The sequence below is a fragment of the Sphaeramia orbicularis genome, chromosome 5 (genome assembly GCF_902148855.1).
Source record: "Sphaeramia orbicularis chromosome 5, fSphaOr1.1, whole genome shotgun sequence".
Lineage (NCBI taxonomy): Eukaryota > Metazoa > Chordata > Actinopteri > Kurtiformes > Apogonidae > Sphaeramia > Sphaeramia orbicularis.
Window position 1 is genome coordinate 31,299,689 of NC_043961.1, and position 16,867 is coordinate 31,316,555.

Here is a 16,867-nt window from a genome sequence, read left to right on the forward strand (position 1 = left end):
GCTGCAAGTCTGTTGGTGTAATCAGTACATTTTAATGGGCTGACATTTAACCCTTATTTAAAGTAGGCAACAACAGCACTAAATGCTTGTAATTTTTGACTTTAACTCAGGATACAAGGATTAATACTTATCTACACAAAGTGTTTCCATCTCCATTTTTTGTTTAATGACCTACATACATCCATACAGGACCAAGTTGGCAAATGTCCTTGGTGGGTGTTCGACTCACTAACGTTAACCTGAGAAAAGTGTTTCCAATCTCCTGAATGACTATAATATAGCACTTGTCCTTGTGAATATTTGAGTTTTAACCTTTGTTAAACACTCAACAATCCACAAGCATAAATTATGAGCTCGCTTTTGAAAACAGGCACAAGTTTTTCAGCTTTGAACATATCAATATGTGATCCAATATGCAGTCCGTTTACAAAAAAGTGAGTGCTGGTCCCTGACAGTGAACATTAAGATGTATCATAGTGGGACCTTGAAGGGAAATAAGACATGTTAATGGTCTGTAAGGTTAAGGAACGAAGGGTTAAATATCCTCACATCATACTGATAAGACTGACTTTTACAGAAAATATTTACCACCTCTGATCAGTGTAGAGAGCAGCAGGCCCTGAGGTCAATCATGAACCATCAAGGATGAGACTAAAAAGTTGCTTACTCACTAGTTCAAAGGTTTCAGAGGCAAAAGGTAGTTAAGAACAGTCCATTGCTTCAGCTGAAAACAGATGTAAAAAAAAAAAAAGTCTGAATTTATCAAGTGCTTTCAGAAACACTCTAGGACTGTATCAGAAGGTGCTCCATTTGTGTTGAGATTGCCGGTGAGGTTTATTGAAACAGGATGGCTACTGCATAGTCAACATTCAGTGAGTTGAGTTCCCATGAGTCCAGTCAGCGCTCTCATCTTAGCTCACATCCTCTGGACAAGCGCTGAATAACTCCTGGATCTCTTGGACCACGATGATGCGAGCCAGCATTTGCTCCACTTGCTGACTCGTGAGGGGCTGAGACGAGTACCACATGGGACTGTTGGGTGCAACGACGGGCTCTGGAGTCATGTAGTACGCATCATTACGGCCTTTAACGCTTTGAGGACTGGGAAAGGAGGAGGGGAAGATTACTGTTTTCATCATATACTTAAGGTTGATTGGAGTATTATTACCAAAATACAGGACACGTGTGGAATAAACTGCCCCTTACCATTTGAAGAGATAAAAATCATAAAGTTTGATGGGACAACGCAGAGGGTTCTCAGGATCCTCCACCTGCTCTTCATACATGTCATCGGTTCCTGTAACATGAATCACAACAGGCCTGTCAGTATGTTTCTGCTGGGGATAATTTTAGAGCAAGCTTTTAAAGATTTAGATCAGATTTTCTAAGCAGAGATAAATCTATCACCATTCAGCACCATCATTCCAGAATGGGGTAAAAAAAATTATGTGGGCTGTATGGCTAGTTTGTAACAAAGCATACTTGTCTTGGGTGGGGTTAAGTGCAGGATGGAGCAGTAGTGTCTTTACAAAATAGGGTTGGAAAAGAAGCTGTTTTGATGGGGCAGTGAGTTAAATCTCTGCTAAAGAGTGTCACATAAAAAAGTGTGCCTTAATCAAAATTTAAGTTGCAGCAATACACAAAGGGAAGAGAATCCTGACTGAAATGGATATCAAATGACATATCAGAAGAGGACATCATCCTGTGAGCCAGACTACCACAACAGAGGCAAAAAAAATGAAACAAAAACTTTATTTTAGCCACCCAACCAACAAGAAAACAGCCAAGTGAACGTTATCTTAAGACTTTTTTTAAGCTCACAAAACACCAGAATGGCTGGTGTCCTGCTGCCTTCATGGCTTAGTTAGCTCGCCCTAATCAAACCATTGTGTTAAAACACCAAAGTCTCTCAGTGGCACAAATTAGGCAATTGAGATATCTTGTACCTACGACTAAAAATGCAGCTTCTGTCAAGGATATTTTGTGGCTTTGAGGTGACCAATACAACGGCTTCAGTTCTCTGCTGGAAAGGGTTGTGTGTCAACATAAACGGTGAAAAATCTCAAAGTATAGCTTACACTTGGGGTGATATGGATTTTGTAGATGGCTAAAATATAGTTTTGTGCTTCTAGCCCTGCCCAAAAGTAGATCACTAACTCCTGTACCCTTTACTCTTGTGCTTCCTGTGAGGCACTGTGCATAATACACTGGCTGTCAATAAATACTTAATACAACCCCACTTCAAATTATGTAACCCCTTTAAAATGAGGTTTTTAAAACAGTTTTGATCACCTTTTTGTCCACCACTGTGTGGCCCTTGTCCCTTAAGAAGACGGATACTGGTTGCTTTGTCCTTGATATTAGCTGGGTTCTTCCTTGTGTGTCTTAGGACCTTAGAGAAAGCTACTTTCATGTGCTGTTCAGCTGTTAGTAGGCGGAAATACCTGCCATAAAGATACATTTTACAGGTCAGTGTCATTAGCATGCAAACATAATTACACAAGAGACTGTATTTAAGCCATTCAATGTTAAAAGGGTGTGACTCACTTAGTGTTGAAGTACATTAGAGTCGTGAGCAATGTAGCTGGTGAATGTGCACCAAGCTGCTTACACTCCCACAGCATCTCCTCTGTCACATGACTTGGTATGATGTAACCTAAGAACATGACATGTAATAATTAATAACTACGTTTTAAAAAGTCTGAACACAACTGTAAGGGGGAGTCTTACTTACCTAAAGGATGGACACTGGGTTTCCAACCATCCAGGATTTTGTGTAAACTCTCACAGAAACGTGTGTAATATGGATCAGAGAAAATATCATCCACACGCCCATTTTCAGAAAGATACTATGAAAAGAAACAGATGTAAAAATCTTTTAGGGCAAAGTACACAGTCTTTGGGTTGCAACATGTAGATACTAACCTTTTGTATACATAAGAAGACATAATAAAGAACATCAGGTGCAAACTGTTCTTCCTCTGCTCCCCGTGCCTCCTGAGTCATCAGGGAAAGACCCAAGTTTAGCTCAGCTACTGCACTGGACACCAGGTCTTCTTGAAAACGCAGAGGCTGACGACCTGGATGTAGACAGGAATATAATAAGCTATTAAGCAGACAACAGCACAATACCATAGTTTGAGTATTATGTGTATGTTTTCTTTAGAGAAAGTACAAGAAAAGGAAGTTTTCAGTGTTTTATATTTTTGTTCATACATCCATTTTTATTTTCTGATTGAGGAACTGATTCATTTTGTGTGTAAATCAGAGAGAATGCTACCTAGCAGATATTGGCAACACACTTAAATGACTGTGGTGAGAAAAAATAGACACCCACTGGCTGAGAATGGCCTTTTAAACAGTTTATAAAAATGTAATATACAGTCTATCATATACATTAGATGGATGTAGAGACAACAAAATAAATGTTGCCCAATAACAGTATTTACATTTCCAACTCTTCTGGAAAATGGACTTCAGATGAGTTATGTACTAGTTTAAATTGTGTTATTAAGGAAACACCAACAGTACATGACCAAAAAACACCGCAGGGGAAAAAATGTAATTAACTATTTACATTAAAGACACAGGCAGTGTTTATGATGCAACTGCAGCTTTATAAACACATTACTATTTTGGCAAACTTAAATACTAATGCCTGCTGAAATAATTATGAGTTGACTCACGTCCAATAGGCGCAAGTTTTGTACTTTCTTGCTTGACTAGGTCTGCATTTTTTCGCTTCACCCAAAGACGCCAGACCTCAAGGCCCTCCTCTGGCTTTAGACAGACTGGAACCAGAATCTCTGAAGGGGGCTCAGCTTGAGCCTCTGCCTCAACTTGACCCTGTATAAGATCAAAACAATAATTGCAAAACTATTGCTTTCAGGAGGCTCAACTTGTGTTATACATTTATGCATTTTTACACACACTGCAGTGAAAATGAGATACAAAGCACTGGACAAGCTGAAGGTCTTCAGGATCATTATTAAAAAGTGTGCTCTAACCTGCAGGTGGAGCTGCTGTTCTTGTCCCTCTTCACCTTGGCTCTGCTGCTGATTTGGATCCCATATGTGGACTGACTGTGTGGAGTTGTATGTCCCTCCTACAGTCTGCACGGCCACAGGGATGTGAATGTTCCCGTTCATAAACTGTGCTGGGAACAGTGTCTGCACTATTTCCTCCTGTGTTCCAGCAGATGCTGACTGCCCATCTGCAGACCTTGATGAGGAATTGGAGGACACTTTGTCCTTTCCATTGGTGGTGGCAACCTGCACTGTGTTGTACGACTCCTGTGGTATGGCGATGTGGGTTACACCCTGCTGCTGTGGAGTGGAGTACACAGGGATGGTCCAGGTTTCCCCTGTAGGACCTGTAATTGTACCAGTAGTGCTGTACAGCTGAGCACTGTCAACAGTGAGCAAATCTGGACGTAGTGACACATAACTCTGCTGCTGCCCTTGAGGGATGGCTAGAACTGTGGCCACTTGTTGACCCTGTGGAACAGCATAAGACACAGCTACAGGGACATCCACCTTGCGCTTTTTGGCAGGTTGTAGAACGGTTGACACAGTGTTGGACCTCCGATCTCCCTCCCTAGGAGTATCCTCTATGGTCTGGATTTGGATTTGTTGGCCACTTTGTAACTGAATCTGCTGCCCACAGGGTAGCTGAATTTGTTGGCCAGGCTGAAGCTGAATGTGTTGGCCCCCTGGCAGCTGAATCTGCTGGATTTGTTGGCCACTTGACAGTTGGATTTGTTGTCCCCCAGCTACAGCTGCAACCAGCTGTGCCTGTATCTGTGAAACGCAGACTGGTTAGTGCCAAAGCAACAGTAGTGGCTGCTATGGGTGATTAAAGGCATGTTATATTTCTCAGATGTGTTTGAAAACAAGTCATTCAAACATCACCTCTCTACTCTATTTAAAAATCCTACATATTTTTCCTTTAATTTAATTTAATAGGGACAGTACCTGTTGTTGCTGCTCCTCTGTGAGCTCTCCATGCTGGATGAGCTGGGCTGTGGAGATTCCCTGCAGATCTTGCTGAGAGGGGGAGGCCACCTGAAGAACCTGGCCCACTGTCTGGCCCTGCTGTCCCTGGATCTGAACCTGGCACAGAGGTAAGGAGTAAAAATAAAAACCTTCCGGAATTGCGCAAAGCAATTGGTGGAAGGCAAACACATAGGCCAAGGAGGAGTCCATTAAATTATGGGAATAGATTAATCAGAAAGGGTAAGATGTGAATCTTGCAGTCTTATTAGATTTTTTGCACATTTCCACAAAGGGGTTTGACTTTTTAAAATTCTATGATTGATCAGACATTTCTCTCAAGCGTCACCAGCATCAACACAGACCTGCACTTGAAGCTGCTGTTCTGACCCTTGGTGTAAAGACAGCTGGGGTGAGATCTCAGCTGACGTCACCTGTACCTGTTAGAAACCATATATGTAAATGTGCCAGACATGAATATGAAGGATACCAGTTAACACAATTCAACATCAACCATATGATAAGTAACTTGCTCTTACCGGACAAGCCAGCTCTAACAGAGAACCAGCCACCTCTGTGCTGTCTGTGTAGATACAGTTGGTGCCTTGCTGTTGGTACACCATGGCAGTGGTGGTTGCAGCTCCTTCCTGCTGGCTGAACTCCTGCAGCACCTCTGGGCCCTTTGCAAGAGACTCCAGGAACTCCTTCATCCTGTGCTGAGGCACAGTGCGGGCCTTCTGCCGCACATATTCATCAAAGGAGACTACTCCACTCTCCTGCTCATTCATCTTTGCTTCACCTAGATGGATGAGACCGTGGTTTGTAACACTGAAAATGTAGCTGAAGATCTATGACAGCCTGCAGTATTTATGTAGTTAAGTATATAGTAAAATATATTTGTAATTTTACTTGAAGACTTGTCTATTGTGCAATGTTCTATCAAATAGCACCTTTGTTTACAGCCGCATCAGCGTTTGTGAAAAGATCAGTAATTATTAATTAAACGTGCAATTTAAATTCCTGCTAGTTAAGAAGTGGGTGTAGAGTTGGCATGGTAAACACAGGGAACAAAGTCCTTTTGGCTGGTAGTGCAATGACTGTGCCAAGATTTAATCAACTTCTTATACTCTATTCACAGATAAATTGTAAAATTAATCCACAAATTATAAACATAACAGAGTTTCAATTAAATATTTACAGTGTTACTCATCAGGGAACTATTTATGGTATCCCTGGCAGCGCACAATTAGCTAAAAATAGTGCCTAACGTGACATTATAATTGTTAGCAAGCTAGGTTAGCATACTATGTTAGCAAGACACAGTTTCGTTGCAACCCATATGGGTTGTTGGTCGACAAATCAGCACTTATTGTGCATGACATCGCTGTTTAGTATTGAGGCTTCTAGCGTAAATTAAAGACATGTAACCACACAATTTCACTTGAGAGCAACAAATATCAAAGCAACAGTCCATTCATTGCAAGCTAGCTAACCACTATGCTAATGTTAGCTAGCTAGCTCTGTAGCTCTGGATCCTGTCATGCTACCTTAAATAAAACGAAATCCTCTCCTTTCCGCCAAGGCACGGTGTTTAAAACTAAAAAGCCGATAAACGTCTAGCAGTTACCACCAGGATGCCAGTCACTTCGCTACATAGCGTGTGTAGCAGCAGTATAATCCCGCAAAATATGCTGTGATTAGTTTGCAATAAAATGTAGCAGCAGCGAACAGCCGAGCTCTCTGACGTCTGCTTATTTCAGGAGGAGATCCAGGCAGCTCTCCGGTTAAAATAAGTTTCATAAATACCGCAAAGCGCAGATTTGTATATCCAACAAGGTAAATACAGGCTACACAACACAACGACCCATGCTATCAGGTGTATTGTTTTTATCCAGGGAGATACAAAATGACGGAAGTAGGCCCCGAAAAACGACACGATTCTTGCTCAGCCTGTGCCCGACGGAGGTCTGCAGCTCCATCCTCACACCAACACTGACAGAATGAGGCTGAACAAAACCGAGAATTAAATCTGAAAGGAAATATCAACACGCCGGCTGCCCAAATCACACTCCAAATCACAGCCCAGTATAAATCACATTTTATAAAGTTATCATTATGTTCGGGATAAAATGGGACAGGAAACTTCACTATAACCATTCAGATGAACACTGGGGTATATGTATATGTAGAATATGTATATACTGCATAGTCCATATATATATATATATATATATATATATATATATATATATATATATATATATATATGTATGTATTTTTCCCCCCCACTATATAATATTATATAAATATATAAGAAAGTTGGAGAAAATTAAGATTATAGAAGTGAAATTATGATCTTATAAGTATGATAAATATATAAATGATAGATAGATAGATAGATAGATAGATAGATAGATAGATAGATAGATAGATAGATAGATAGATAGATAGGTAGGTAGTTAAACTTTTATTTCTAAATGTTTAAAACAGACATATGCTCATTTATTATCCTAGTGGGGTAAATCTTAGTATATCTCTTATTTTAGACAGTGGGTGAAATCCTTCCTGGAGGGCTCTGGTGATGTCTAGTAAACATTTGACTGCATGTACCTTTAACAGAATCTAACTTCCCCAGTCTGCCTTAAAGAGCCAGGCATGTGCTACTGAGTGCCTCCCCCTGTTCTCCCCACAACAAACTGCCTCTCACCCTTCTTAAGGTGGACCCTGATAGATGCACTGTGAGGAAGGGCTATCCCTGCTACACCCTGGGTATGAAAGAGTTAATTCCCACACTCGCTGCAGACTAACTGTGGCTCTGCAAGGGCTCTCTGGTGGAAGTGGTGGTGGTACTTTTATTTGTATAGTCATGTTTTCCTCATGTTACACATCAATAATGACATTTTAAGAACTCCAACTAACTCCAACTATGAATAATGAATGAATGAATGAATGAATGAAGAAACTTATTTTTGGTTTTACATCAATCATTGTACTCAGTACATCAGTTGTAATAAACATAAAAAACAAAAAAGGAATAGGCTAGAAGCAAAAGCTTATTTTTTTTGCCTATCCTTTTCACCTAATACACTGCTTACGTCAGCTTAGATGTGTACAGCATCAAGGATTTACACCATTATAATAACAAATAAAGAAATAAAAAAAAGTCAACAACAAAAACACAACTACCATCTCAATTCAATATGTCTGAATAATTTAGACTTAAAGTACTCTTTGTTTACAACTATAACCTATTGTATCTGTCTAAAAGCATATACACTGTAGATATCTAATATATGCACTTGTGTGAATATCATGCCCATAATTTCATGCCATATCTGAAGCAATTGAATGCAAATACATTTTTTTTTTTTCTAAATAAAATGGCATGCCGTATGTTGGCACATTTTCTACACTTACAGGTCATACCTAGTTGACTCCACATTAACACTTATGTGACTTTGTGCTCCTGTAAGAATCTTAATGTAATCCTTTAGAGAGGGGATTTACTTTAACACAACTGTGAAGAAGCATGTGAGGTATATGGAGTTTTAATTAAGGTCACATATTCATGTTTTTTGGGTTTGTGAAGATGATAATCAGGAATGTGATTATGCAAATGCTTTTTGAATCATATATGTCAATGTTTAAGTTCTGACTTCATATTTGCAGGAGACATCGTAATGGGAGGCTGCCAAGTAAACAGCCGGTGCAGTAATGAGAGACAGACGTCAGCTTGAAGAGGATACAAGCAGTCACACTCACGGTGATGCTCCTAATGAAACATCAAAATCAGACGTTGCACATGGTGAACTGCACAGAGATGGAGTGCTGCATGGTGTCCTGAGGAGAAGTGTTAACAAGAGGAGTCGCAGTTACATCTGATGCACCAGGTATCAGTGAGCATTATGAAATGTCTACATAGTTTATAATTTTGGCACTGGAATATTGTGTTTTGGGAATGTTATCAGATAAGATGGGAATTGCATGCTAACACTTTTGGAGTCTACAGATAGCTTCACATATAAAGCATTTAGATATTTAACAGGAATTTTCATTATTTAATTTTAATTTATTAAATAGTAATGCCTTTTCCATACAGTATGTCTGGAACTCTAACACATATTATCACAATTACAACATGTAAATTTATGATTCATACAGGGTTGAAATAGACCCATACACATTTGTTTACATATTTGGATTTTCTAAAAGTTGCATTTGAGACATCAGGTGACTTAAAATGAAAAATTCTGAGGAAGCTTTTTAGAATATGTGCTTGGTGTTGTAAGTATTTAAAAAGTATGTAAAAATCATGTTTACATCTGTTTTGTGTCATGTTTGGTGTTGCATATCATTGAAGTGGCAGCTTGACATTTGTAACCGTAGGGCAAACATCCAAAACACAGATCAGTCTAATGCTGTGAACTTTAATGTTTTTGCCAAGGTGTGTTTCATTTATCTTCAGACAAGCCTTTCACAGATGTTGTTAAGTGTGCAAACCAACTGGATTACAGAGGGGAATTATTGTCCCTTACAGGATTGGAGCATAAGATTATCTGGAAACCTCTGTCACTAGCTCTACCCCATAACCTTTCAATCCCACACTGACACACTATAGAGGTTGCTCTTTTAAAACAATTGTGTGCTGTTTAAAAAGTCTGTACTCAGGTGTATTCCATTAAATTTCATCACTTCCTGTCTTTTTTGTTTCCCAGGTCTTTGAATATTAACGTTGGTGTAAAAGAATGGGATGTTCTGTGCTGTTCATCACTTTAACTGTGTTTCTCTCACCACTTGAAAGCCTTATTCGAAGTACACATTCTCTTGGCAACACTGATCCAGTCTGGAGAGTTCACAGCACAGGTAGAGGCCAAATTGCCATGGACAGCTTGGCCCGAGATTTAATCTACTATTCAGAGCCCAGGAGTGAGTCTGTGGAAGGCAGTGGACAAAGTGTTGACAGAACACTACAACAGAAATTCATCAATAGGAGTGCAGTTTTAAAGAAGCCTGAGTGGGCCAACACCAGAAACCATTCTGGGTCTGGAACAGGATCAGATACAACACCAGCTCCCACAATACCAGAGGCTCATGACCAAGTAGTTGACAAAACCCATGCATCAATTTTGGAAACATCGGGGGAAACTCACTCTAGTGAATACACAGTCTCAGAAGAAACGTTTTTGAAAGGTGGTTTGATCAAAGCTGATGGACAGTTACATGACAGTCAGACGTCCACTGTTAATAATGGTTTCCTGATCGGTAAGTATATGCTGCACATGCTCGAATTTGTAATATTTTATTCATTGTATCATCTATTTAATTTGATCATAAAATAGTGGCATTATATCCCCTTTACTAATGTTTCATGGTACTTGCAAGTACTTCATGAGAATGATATTGCATAATCTCACTATTGTAATGTAAATAAATCACACCTTACCTTATTGTCTTTATAAATCTAATTTCAGCCTGAGTAAGATCAGGTAGATTTTCATTGGAAATAGTGGTGAAAACATCCCCCCCATAATTATGTGCCTCTTCACATTCTAATGTTAATTCTATCATTCTAATACTATGACTATTGTTATTGTTTTGATTGTTACAGTGACATAAATTATATAGTATGCATTTAAATCATTCAAATTTACTGCAAAATATAAGTCTTTGCAATAAACAAATTAAAATACAGGAAAAAGTTTGCTTGAAATTGACCGATGAACAGTTCTGCATCAGCATTTATGCATTTCTTTTCAACCTTTTTTTTTTTTTTTCAGGTGGAGGCAGCCCTAAACTACCCTCCCAAAACAATGTGTTTACATCTAACACAAACCAGAACCTGGCAGGATCTGGAGGATCCTGTTTGCTTGGCCTTAGCCCTTGTGTTGTTCTCACAAACTTCAATGGGACCAGTCTTCTGTGGGATGACATGAAGCGTACATTGGCATTCGCCTGGGAACTACACGTCTTTGGCTCCGCCAGCCTTTTCATACTGATGGCACTGCTGGCAGTTTTGGGGCTGGCTGGTGCGTTCACACTTCCTCATCCCCTCTGTGAGGCCCTGGCCCTGACAAACAGTCTGCTGGTGTTGAGCGGTACTCTACGTGCTGTACTTCTTCTACTTGATCCTTATGGTACTTGTCAGATCCTATCTCGCGCGTCTCTAGCAGCACTGCATAATGTTTCCCTGCAGGTCCTTCTGTGGACGCAGGTCATTCTCGCTCTCGTCACACTCAGAGGGTTGAAGTTATTATTTTTCCCACTAGAGCTAAGGCATCTGTGGGTGGTTGGAGGCCTGGCTATTGCACATTGCACTTCTTTATTTGTAGCAGATTTATTTTCCTCAGTTTTATCCCCTTCACTCCCGTTGTTACTCCAGACTCTGTCCCTCTGCTGGGGCATCCCATTCTGTATGGGAATTATCACCAAATCTCTCATTAATTTGCCACATTTGCTCAGGTCGTCTTTACCACAGTGGGTTCCTTCACATAGGATTGAGAGGCGTGCAAAGCGGGTAACGGCAGCCTGTGCCTTCATTGGAGTTCTCAGCTGCAGCCTTCAGATATATAGCCTCCTCTGGCTTTATGGGCTGCTGGGAAACTGGAGACGCTTCGGCTGGGGATGGTGGCTTAGTCAGTTCTGTGCCAGAATTCTTGAGGTATCTTGGGGATTTTCTCTGCTTGTCTTGGGATCATGGATTTTCTGGACACCCTCTAGAGCCTGTTCCAGAGGTGATGCATGTAAAGGAGAGGATGCAACAGGCTTGTGGGGTCGTATCTTATCACGTATAAGGAAAGAGCATCTAAGAAAATCAGAGAAAACCTGGGAAGACCTGATGCCAAACAACTGGGCAAAATATAACCTATTTAGAACAGGTATCAACAACAATGTAATGCAACCGTACGACAATCAGCCATCAAAGCCAGAACACAAGACTGATTCTGTTAGCAGCAACTATGACTCTCAAGCTGCATTGCTGTGGCAAAAAGTTGGTGAACGTGAATGTGTTCTTTCCCTTATAGAATTTGACATGTGCCCCCCTTCTCCTATTAATCTCAGGCGCAGCATTGACAATGCTCTCCATCACGGACAGCTTGTAGCTGGAGGTCTGTTCACACCTCCTCCTCCCTCTTGGACTCACAGTGTTGGCACAGACAAAGATGGAGGAGTATTTCCTCCAGCTTATGTTGGCTATGGGTGGATGGAGGATACAGAATCTATTCCTGCATCTCTAGACAATTTTCAAACTAAAGAGTTGACACAGTCATTCAGTGGTACCAATGATCAGAGCGATGCTGCAAATAATGCACATCAGGGAGAAGAAACTAAATCAGGGCTCACACTGATGCATGCGTATGATTGGTCTGAAGATGATGTTACAGACCTCTAAGCTGTAGACATTTACTTCTCATAATAAAACATCTAGGCTGCTGTTACTTTGAATCAGTTTTATCTCAGGAGGACAGTGAACAGTGGAGGAGTTGATTCATGTTTCTACATTTGAATAACTTAAGTGTTTACTTTTATTTAATTTAAGGGACAGCAATAATCCATGTCACACAAACTTATCTTTGTTGCTTTAAGCATGAACGTTATAAAAGTGCAGATACACGTACATATGTCATTACATACTTTAGTTTTCTTAATGTGAAAGTACTGGACCCCAGCTCTTTTCTTTGTCAAGTGAATGAAAACAATAAATGTGCAAAGGGTTAATTCCTCCCAAAAATGTGCTGTGTATTTCACAGAATTTTTTTCAAATATACATATATTGTCTGTGTATTTGGGACAATAAAAGACCAGTTTCTCCATTAACTGTGTAAAAATTTCTTTTGTTTCACATCAGGGTACATCAGACTGGTTAAAAGCATTAAACTTTATTTTATGCTCATTATGTGTAGCTATTTAAGTGTATTTTCAATGTATTATTAGCAAATAAAGTATTTATATGGATTGTGAATAATACAGTTATGTATCAAAGATAACAATCATATGGCACCTTAGTTTAAGCCACATGAACTCATGTTTAGCAAAGGACTCGAGGCAGGGTTTTCTTTTTGTTTTTCCTGCAAAACGGGACACCTGAACTACATCCTATAGCTCTTATCTCATACTTCTAATGAACTAATTCTGAATTATTATTACTATGCAGTCTACATCAGCATCAAGTTTTTGTGTGAGACCATTTGTTTTTCAGAGATTTGACTTTCAAAGGAGTTGCACAGGTCTTTGCTGAGATGTTCTTCCGCTCCTCTGTTAATGACCTGTGAATGTTGGACGCTTGATGTTCCTTCATCCTGTATTTCCCTGGGTTTAGATCCAGGAATATTCTAGGCTATTCCTTCAGAAAATCTATAGCCTATGACACACATTACCAAGCTGTCACCTTGAGGAGGCTGCCATCTCTTCTGTTAAAATATTACAGTACATTGTGTAATCCGTGATCCCATAGATAAACCTGAGCACTCCAATGCCAAGACATGCTTAGAAAAACATCTGTGTTGTATTTAGTGATGGAGACTCTGATACTCTTAAAACTTTGTAATGGACAGGTCGATCAGTCTGTTGGCTCATGGCCTGTACAGGGCAGTTGTCTCTTCAGAACACTGTCCGAGGCAGCATGATGGATTTGCAGCACTACCTTGATGGAGGTTTGTTCAGATTTGTCTGGCAGGGTGAACACACATTAACCACTGCTGACTTATTACCCCATATGGTTTCATATTAATTTAAATGATAACCCTGTGTCACTGCCCTATGGTGAGATTAACCTAAAATGATAAGATATGTGTGATTATCTCTTGCAAATGTGTCTGCATGAAGGAAATCATAGAATATAAACAAGAGTCACCCTTTATACAGTCTGAACAGGTTTATTAGTATTAAACAAATCACTGTATTTTGACTATGTCCTACAATACATTTTATTTTATTATGTAATATCAATAACATTATACAGTACATACTTTAATGGTATTCTATCCAATACGACACCCCTCCCTTAAACATCTGTTTAATCTAACAGATAAAACTTTAATAGTCAAGATTGTGTTTCAGCTTTGCCATTTGCTGCTGGTGCATGAAAAGAGAGATCAATCAATGACTAAGGCCTGGTTACCTGACCCCTCAGACAATGCTGAGGTCCTGTACAAAAGCATGTACGACTCTTCTATCGTAAATCAGCCTTAGAGTCAAATAAATTCATACATTTTCTTGTGGGTAGCAGTAGGTTACTCATAAGAAGTTTGGAAACTGGAATACTCACTACATTGTTTAGAGTCAACTTCTTTTCATGTGTTAAACAAGGGAGGAGCCATATGTTCCTACCTGAAATGCCCTCCAGCACAGGGATGCCCCGTCTGCAGCACCTCACCAGGGCTGCTATGTTACCCAACAGGTTACAGTTAATTTTCCACATCAATATTCACAAGGTAAATAAAGCAACTAACACTAGAGGGCACAGACCATTAAGAATACATTAAAGTTGCATTTTAAAAGCAAAAAGTGACATTGGTGAATATATACTGTATATATGTATATTATTAAATAAAAACAAAAGTAAGCAGTTGTTGTATTCATTGAACTTTTATTTTCAAAAACAATTACAATTACAATTACAGATTAAAAACAATATTATGTGTCTAATTCATTGAAACAACACAGAGACTGAAATATTTTTAGTCTTGATTTGAATGATTTAACAATTTTAGCAGATCTCAGGTATTTAGGAAGTGTGCTCTACGGAAACTAAGGCTGCTACACTTTGGTTTTGATCCTGGGAACACTGCAAAACCTGTCCCAGATCGCCTGAAGGTTGTGGATGCTTCATAACAACAATAAATTAAATGATCTTATGTCACACACTTATGCCCACAAATCTTCCTGCACTTGCTTTCACACAAACAAATACAAACTAAATTCAGTGAATGTATTCCTAATATTACCTCATTCTTTGAACTGTTGTAAATTAATTGCATGCATTATGTGCTGCTGCTGCATTTATTGGAGGCCCCAGTGAAGATGCCCCATCCTGCTGTGTTACCAACATTCACTCAACCTTTTTTTCCACCTGATATAAAACTGTCATGTGGAAGTGCCTGTGATGAGCACTGTTATGTAGCAACTGGATCTGCTCAACTGCCACACAGATGAAGAGCTCCCGGGGCTGACACTCACCACACCCAAAAAATGTTTATGTATTCAGATTAAGTTACACTGAGCCCTCTGGTGGTTAATAAACGACTCTATTCACAATCTAACCTTTCTTTACAGAATGAAGAGTATTTACTTTTCTGTTTGCTGATGTGGAATACTTAGTCACATGCCCTTATTCACCAGACATTACACTAACTGACTGTGACAACTCTGCCTCCTAGTGGTAGTGGTTGCATCCTGCACTATCCTCAGTTGCCAGTTTCCCACAATACCCAGTGTTTCCTTGGCCCTCTTCTAAAATACACGCTTCAGCTCCTACCAGAGACACAGCTGCCACAAAAACAGCAGTTACCTTCGGTGCTACTGCAGGTGCCAGCTCTCACAATTAAAGCCAAGGAGTGACTGTGCGCTGCGTTTTCCCTTCATACGTCAGCAGCACTTACAGTTTCCCACACCTCCCATTTTCCACACCTGACCCAGTAACACAATCCATGCTTAAGAAAAGCTCTCCTGCTTCCCTGTGCCTATTACCTCAAATGCTGCATTTGCCACAGTATATGTCTGTTTTAATTTATCCAACAATTCCCTGTAGTACCTGGAATTTTCCATCCAACCCCCACCTCCTCCTGCCACATGTACACCTGCCCCAACCACAGAGCATACTGGGAAGCCTGATCACTTCCCCAACAGCCTCAGTTTACAGTGCATCCTCCATCTCCTTTCCTTAATCTTCCTCCATCTCTGGAAGAGCAACTTCAAGCTGTGTGTAATCCCACACCCCTAACATAGGGGTCCCAAACACATCATGGGCATCCTTAGAACTATCCATACCCTCCGTTATATCCCCCACGCTCCTTCCACCAGTTCAGCAGCTGGTGCAGCTACAACTCTAAACCCTGCTGCTCAAAAACCACAGTGCTACTCACCCCCACTACATTATGCTCCTAAACAGGCTCATATGCATGTATTACCTCCCCAAAGCCCACCCTTGTCTGACCAGCATCTCCAGCATTGTAATACCATGTCCCCATTTTATATTTTTGGAAAATAAGCTGCAGGATCTTTTAAAAATACTAGCTGACTGTCCCCAGAGGCATCACAACCTGTCCTTCATTCATTCTGATACATCTGAGAGATTTTTGCTGTTCACAGCTGTAACCTTCAGATACAAATTTATTATATGTAGCAAGATAAAACAGAATGCAATTTTCTATAGGAAAAATAAAAAGCAAGTTTAGCTACAACCGTACTATCATACCTGGGGGTGTGAATAAACAACAAACATATAACGCTACTGCAATCCCTAGCTTTCATATAAACCTCTACTGAGTATCTCAGTGAGGTGTTTTTTTCCCTAAACACTGGTGTCAAACAGTTAGATTATTAGTCCCCTTAAATTACTGTATTATTTGAGAACATTTGGATGGATGTCAATAACCAAAATCAAGAGCTTTAAACACTTTTATAGACATTCTTCCATGTTCTACTTAAAGTCTTCATAGGAAAAGATAGTTATTTGCAAATTTCTTCAAGTTTTACTCTGTTAGAATTTCACACCTTAACATCCAAAACGTACACCCTGCCATCATCATCTATGTGTGTTATGTCTCCTTGAACAGACAGACTCAATCTGACAACAATACTGTTTATATAGGTAATTTTAAAACCTGACTCCAATTTTTTGTCTCCTCCTATTTTCTTTTCTGAACAATATTTCAATG

General features: G+C 39.8%; 2 protein-coding genes across 3 annotated transcripts; one reads left to right on the plus strand and one right to left on the minus strand.

Moving 5' to 3' along the window:
- Window positions 1–10: 10 nt before the first annotated feature.
- On the minus strand, window positions 11–6,999 carry qrich1 (glutamine-rich 1). Its single transcript, XM_030133347.1, has 12 exons — window positions 6,539–6,999; window positions 5,531–5,790; window positions 5,357–5,431; window positions 4,974–5,111; window positions 4,008–4,799; window positions 3,687–3,846; window positions 2,926–3,080; window positions 2,735–2,849; window positions 2,548–2,656; window positions 2,293–2,444; window positions 1,207–1,297; window positions 11–1,101 (listed from the first exon to the last, which is right to left on the minus strand). Exons 2-12 carry the CDS (start codon window positions 5,777–5,779, stop codon window positions 912–914), a joined length of 2,226 nt encoding a protein of 741 aa, XP_029989207.1. The 5' UTR covers window positions 5,780–5,790; window positions 6,539–6,999; the 3' UTR covers window positions 11–911.
- A 450-nt stretch (window positions 7,000–7,449) lies between these two features.
- LOC115418834 (proline-rich transmembrane protein 3) lies at window positions 7,450–12,806 on the plus strand. Of its 2 annotated transcripts, none has more exons than XM_030133350.1 (4): window positions 7,450–7,760; window positions 8,661–8,887; window positions 9,707–10,253; window positions 10,769–12,806. In XM_030133350.1, exons 3-4 carry the CDS (start codon window positions 9,737–9,739, stop codon window positions 12,379–12,381), a joined length of 2,130 nt encoding a protein of 709 aa, XP_029989210.1. In that variant the 5' UTR covers window positions 7,450–7,760; window positions 8,661–8,887; window positions 9,707–9,736; the 3' UTR covers window positions 12,382–12,806. The 2 variants fall into 2 exon arrangements, with proteins under 2 accessions (XP_029989210.1, XP_029989209.1); XM_030133349.1 differs by having other exon boundaries at window positions 8,661–8,881.
- Window positions 12,807–16,867: the final 4,061 nt, after the last annotated feature.

Coding starts and splice junctions, on each gene's coding strand:
- qrich1 (XM_030133347.1), bottom strand. CDS start 5,779: ATGAATGAGCAGGAGAGTGGAGTAGTCTCCTTTGATGAATATGTGCGG. Junction 2,850..2,925: donor TCTTCTTATGTATACAAAAG/GTTAGTATCTAC, acceptor TTCTTTTCATAG/TATCTTTCTGAAAATGGGCG. Junction 2,445..2,547: donor CTAATGTACTTCAACACTAA/GTGAGTCACACC, acceptor TCTTTATGGCAG/GTATTTCCGCCTACTAACAG.
- LOC115418834 (XM_030133350.1), top strand. CDS start 9,737: ATGGGATGTTCTGTGCTGTTCATCACTTTAACTGTGTTTCTCTCACCA. Junction 10,254..10,768: donor TAATAATGGTTTCCTGATCG/GTAAGTATATGC, acceptor TTTTTTTTTCAG/GTGGAGGCAGCCCTAAACTA.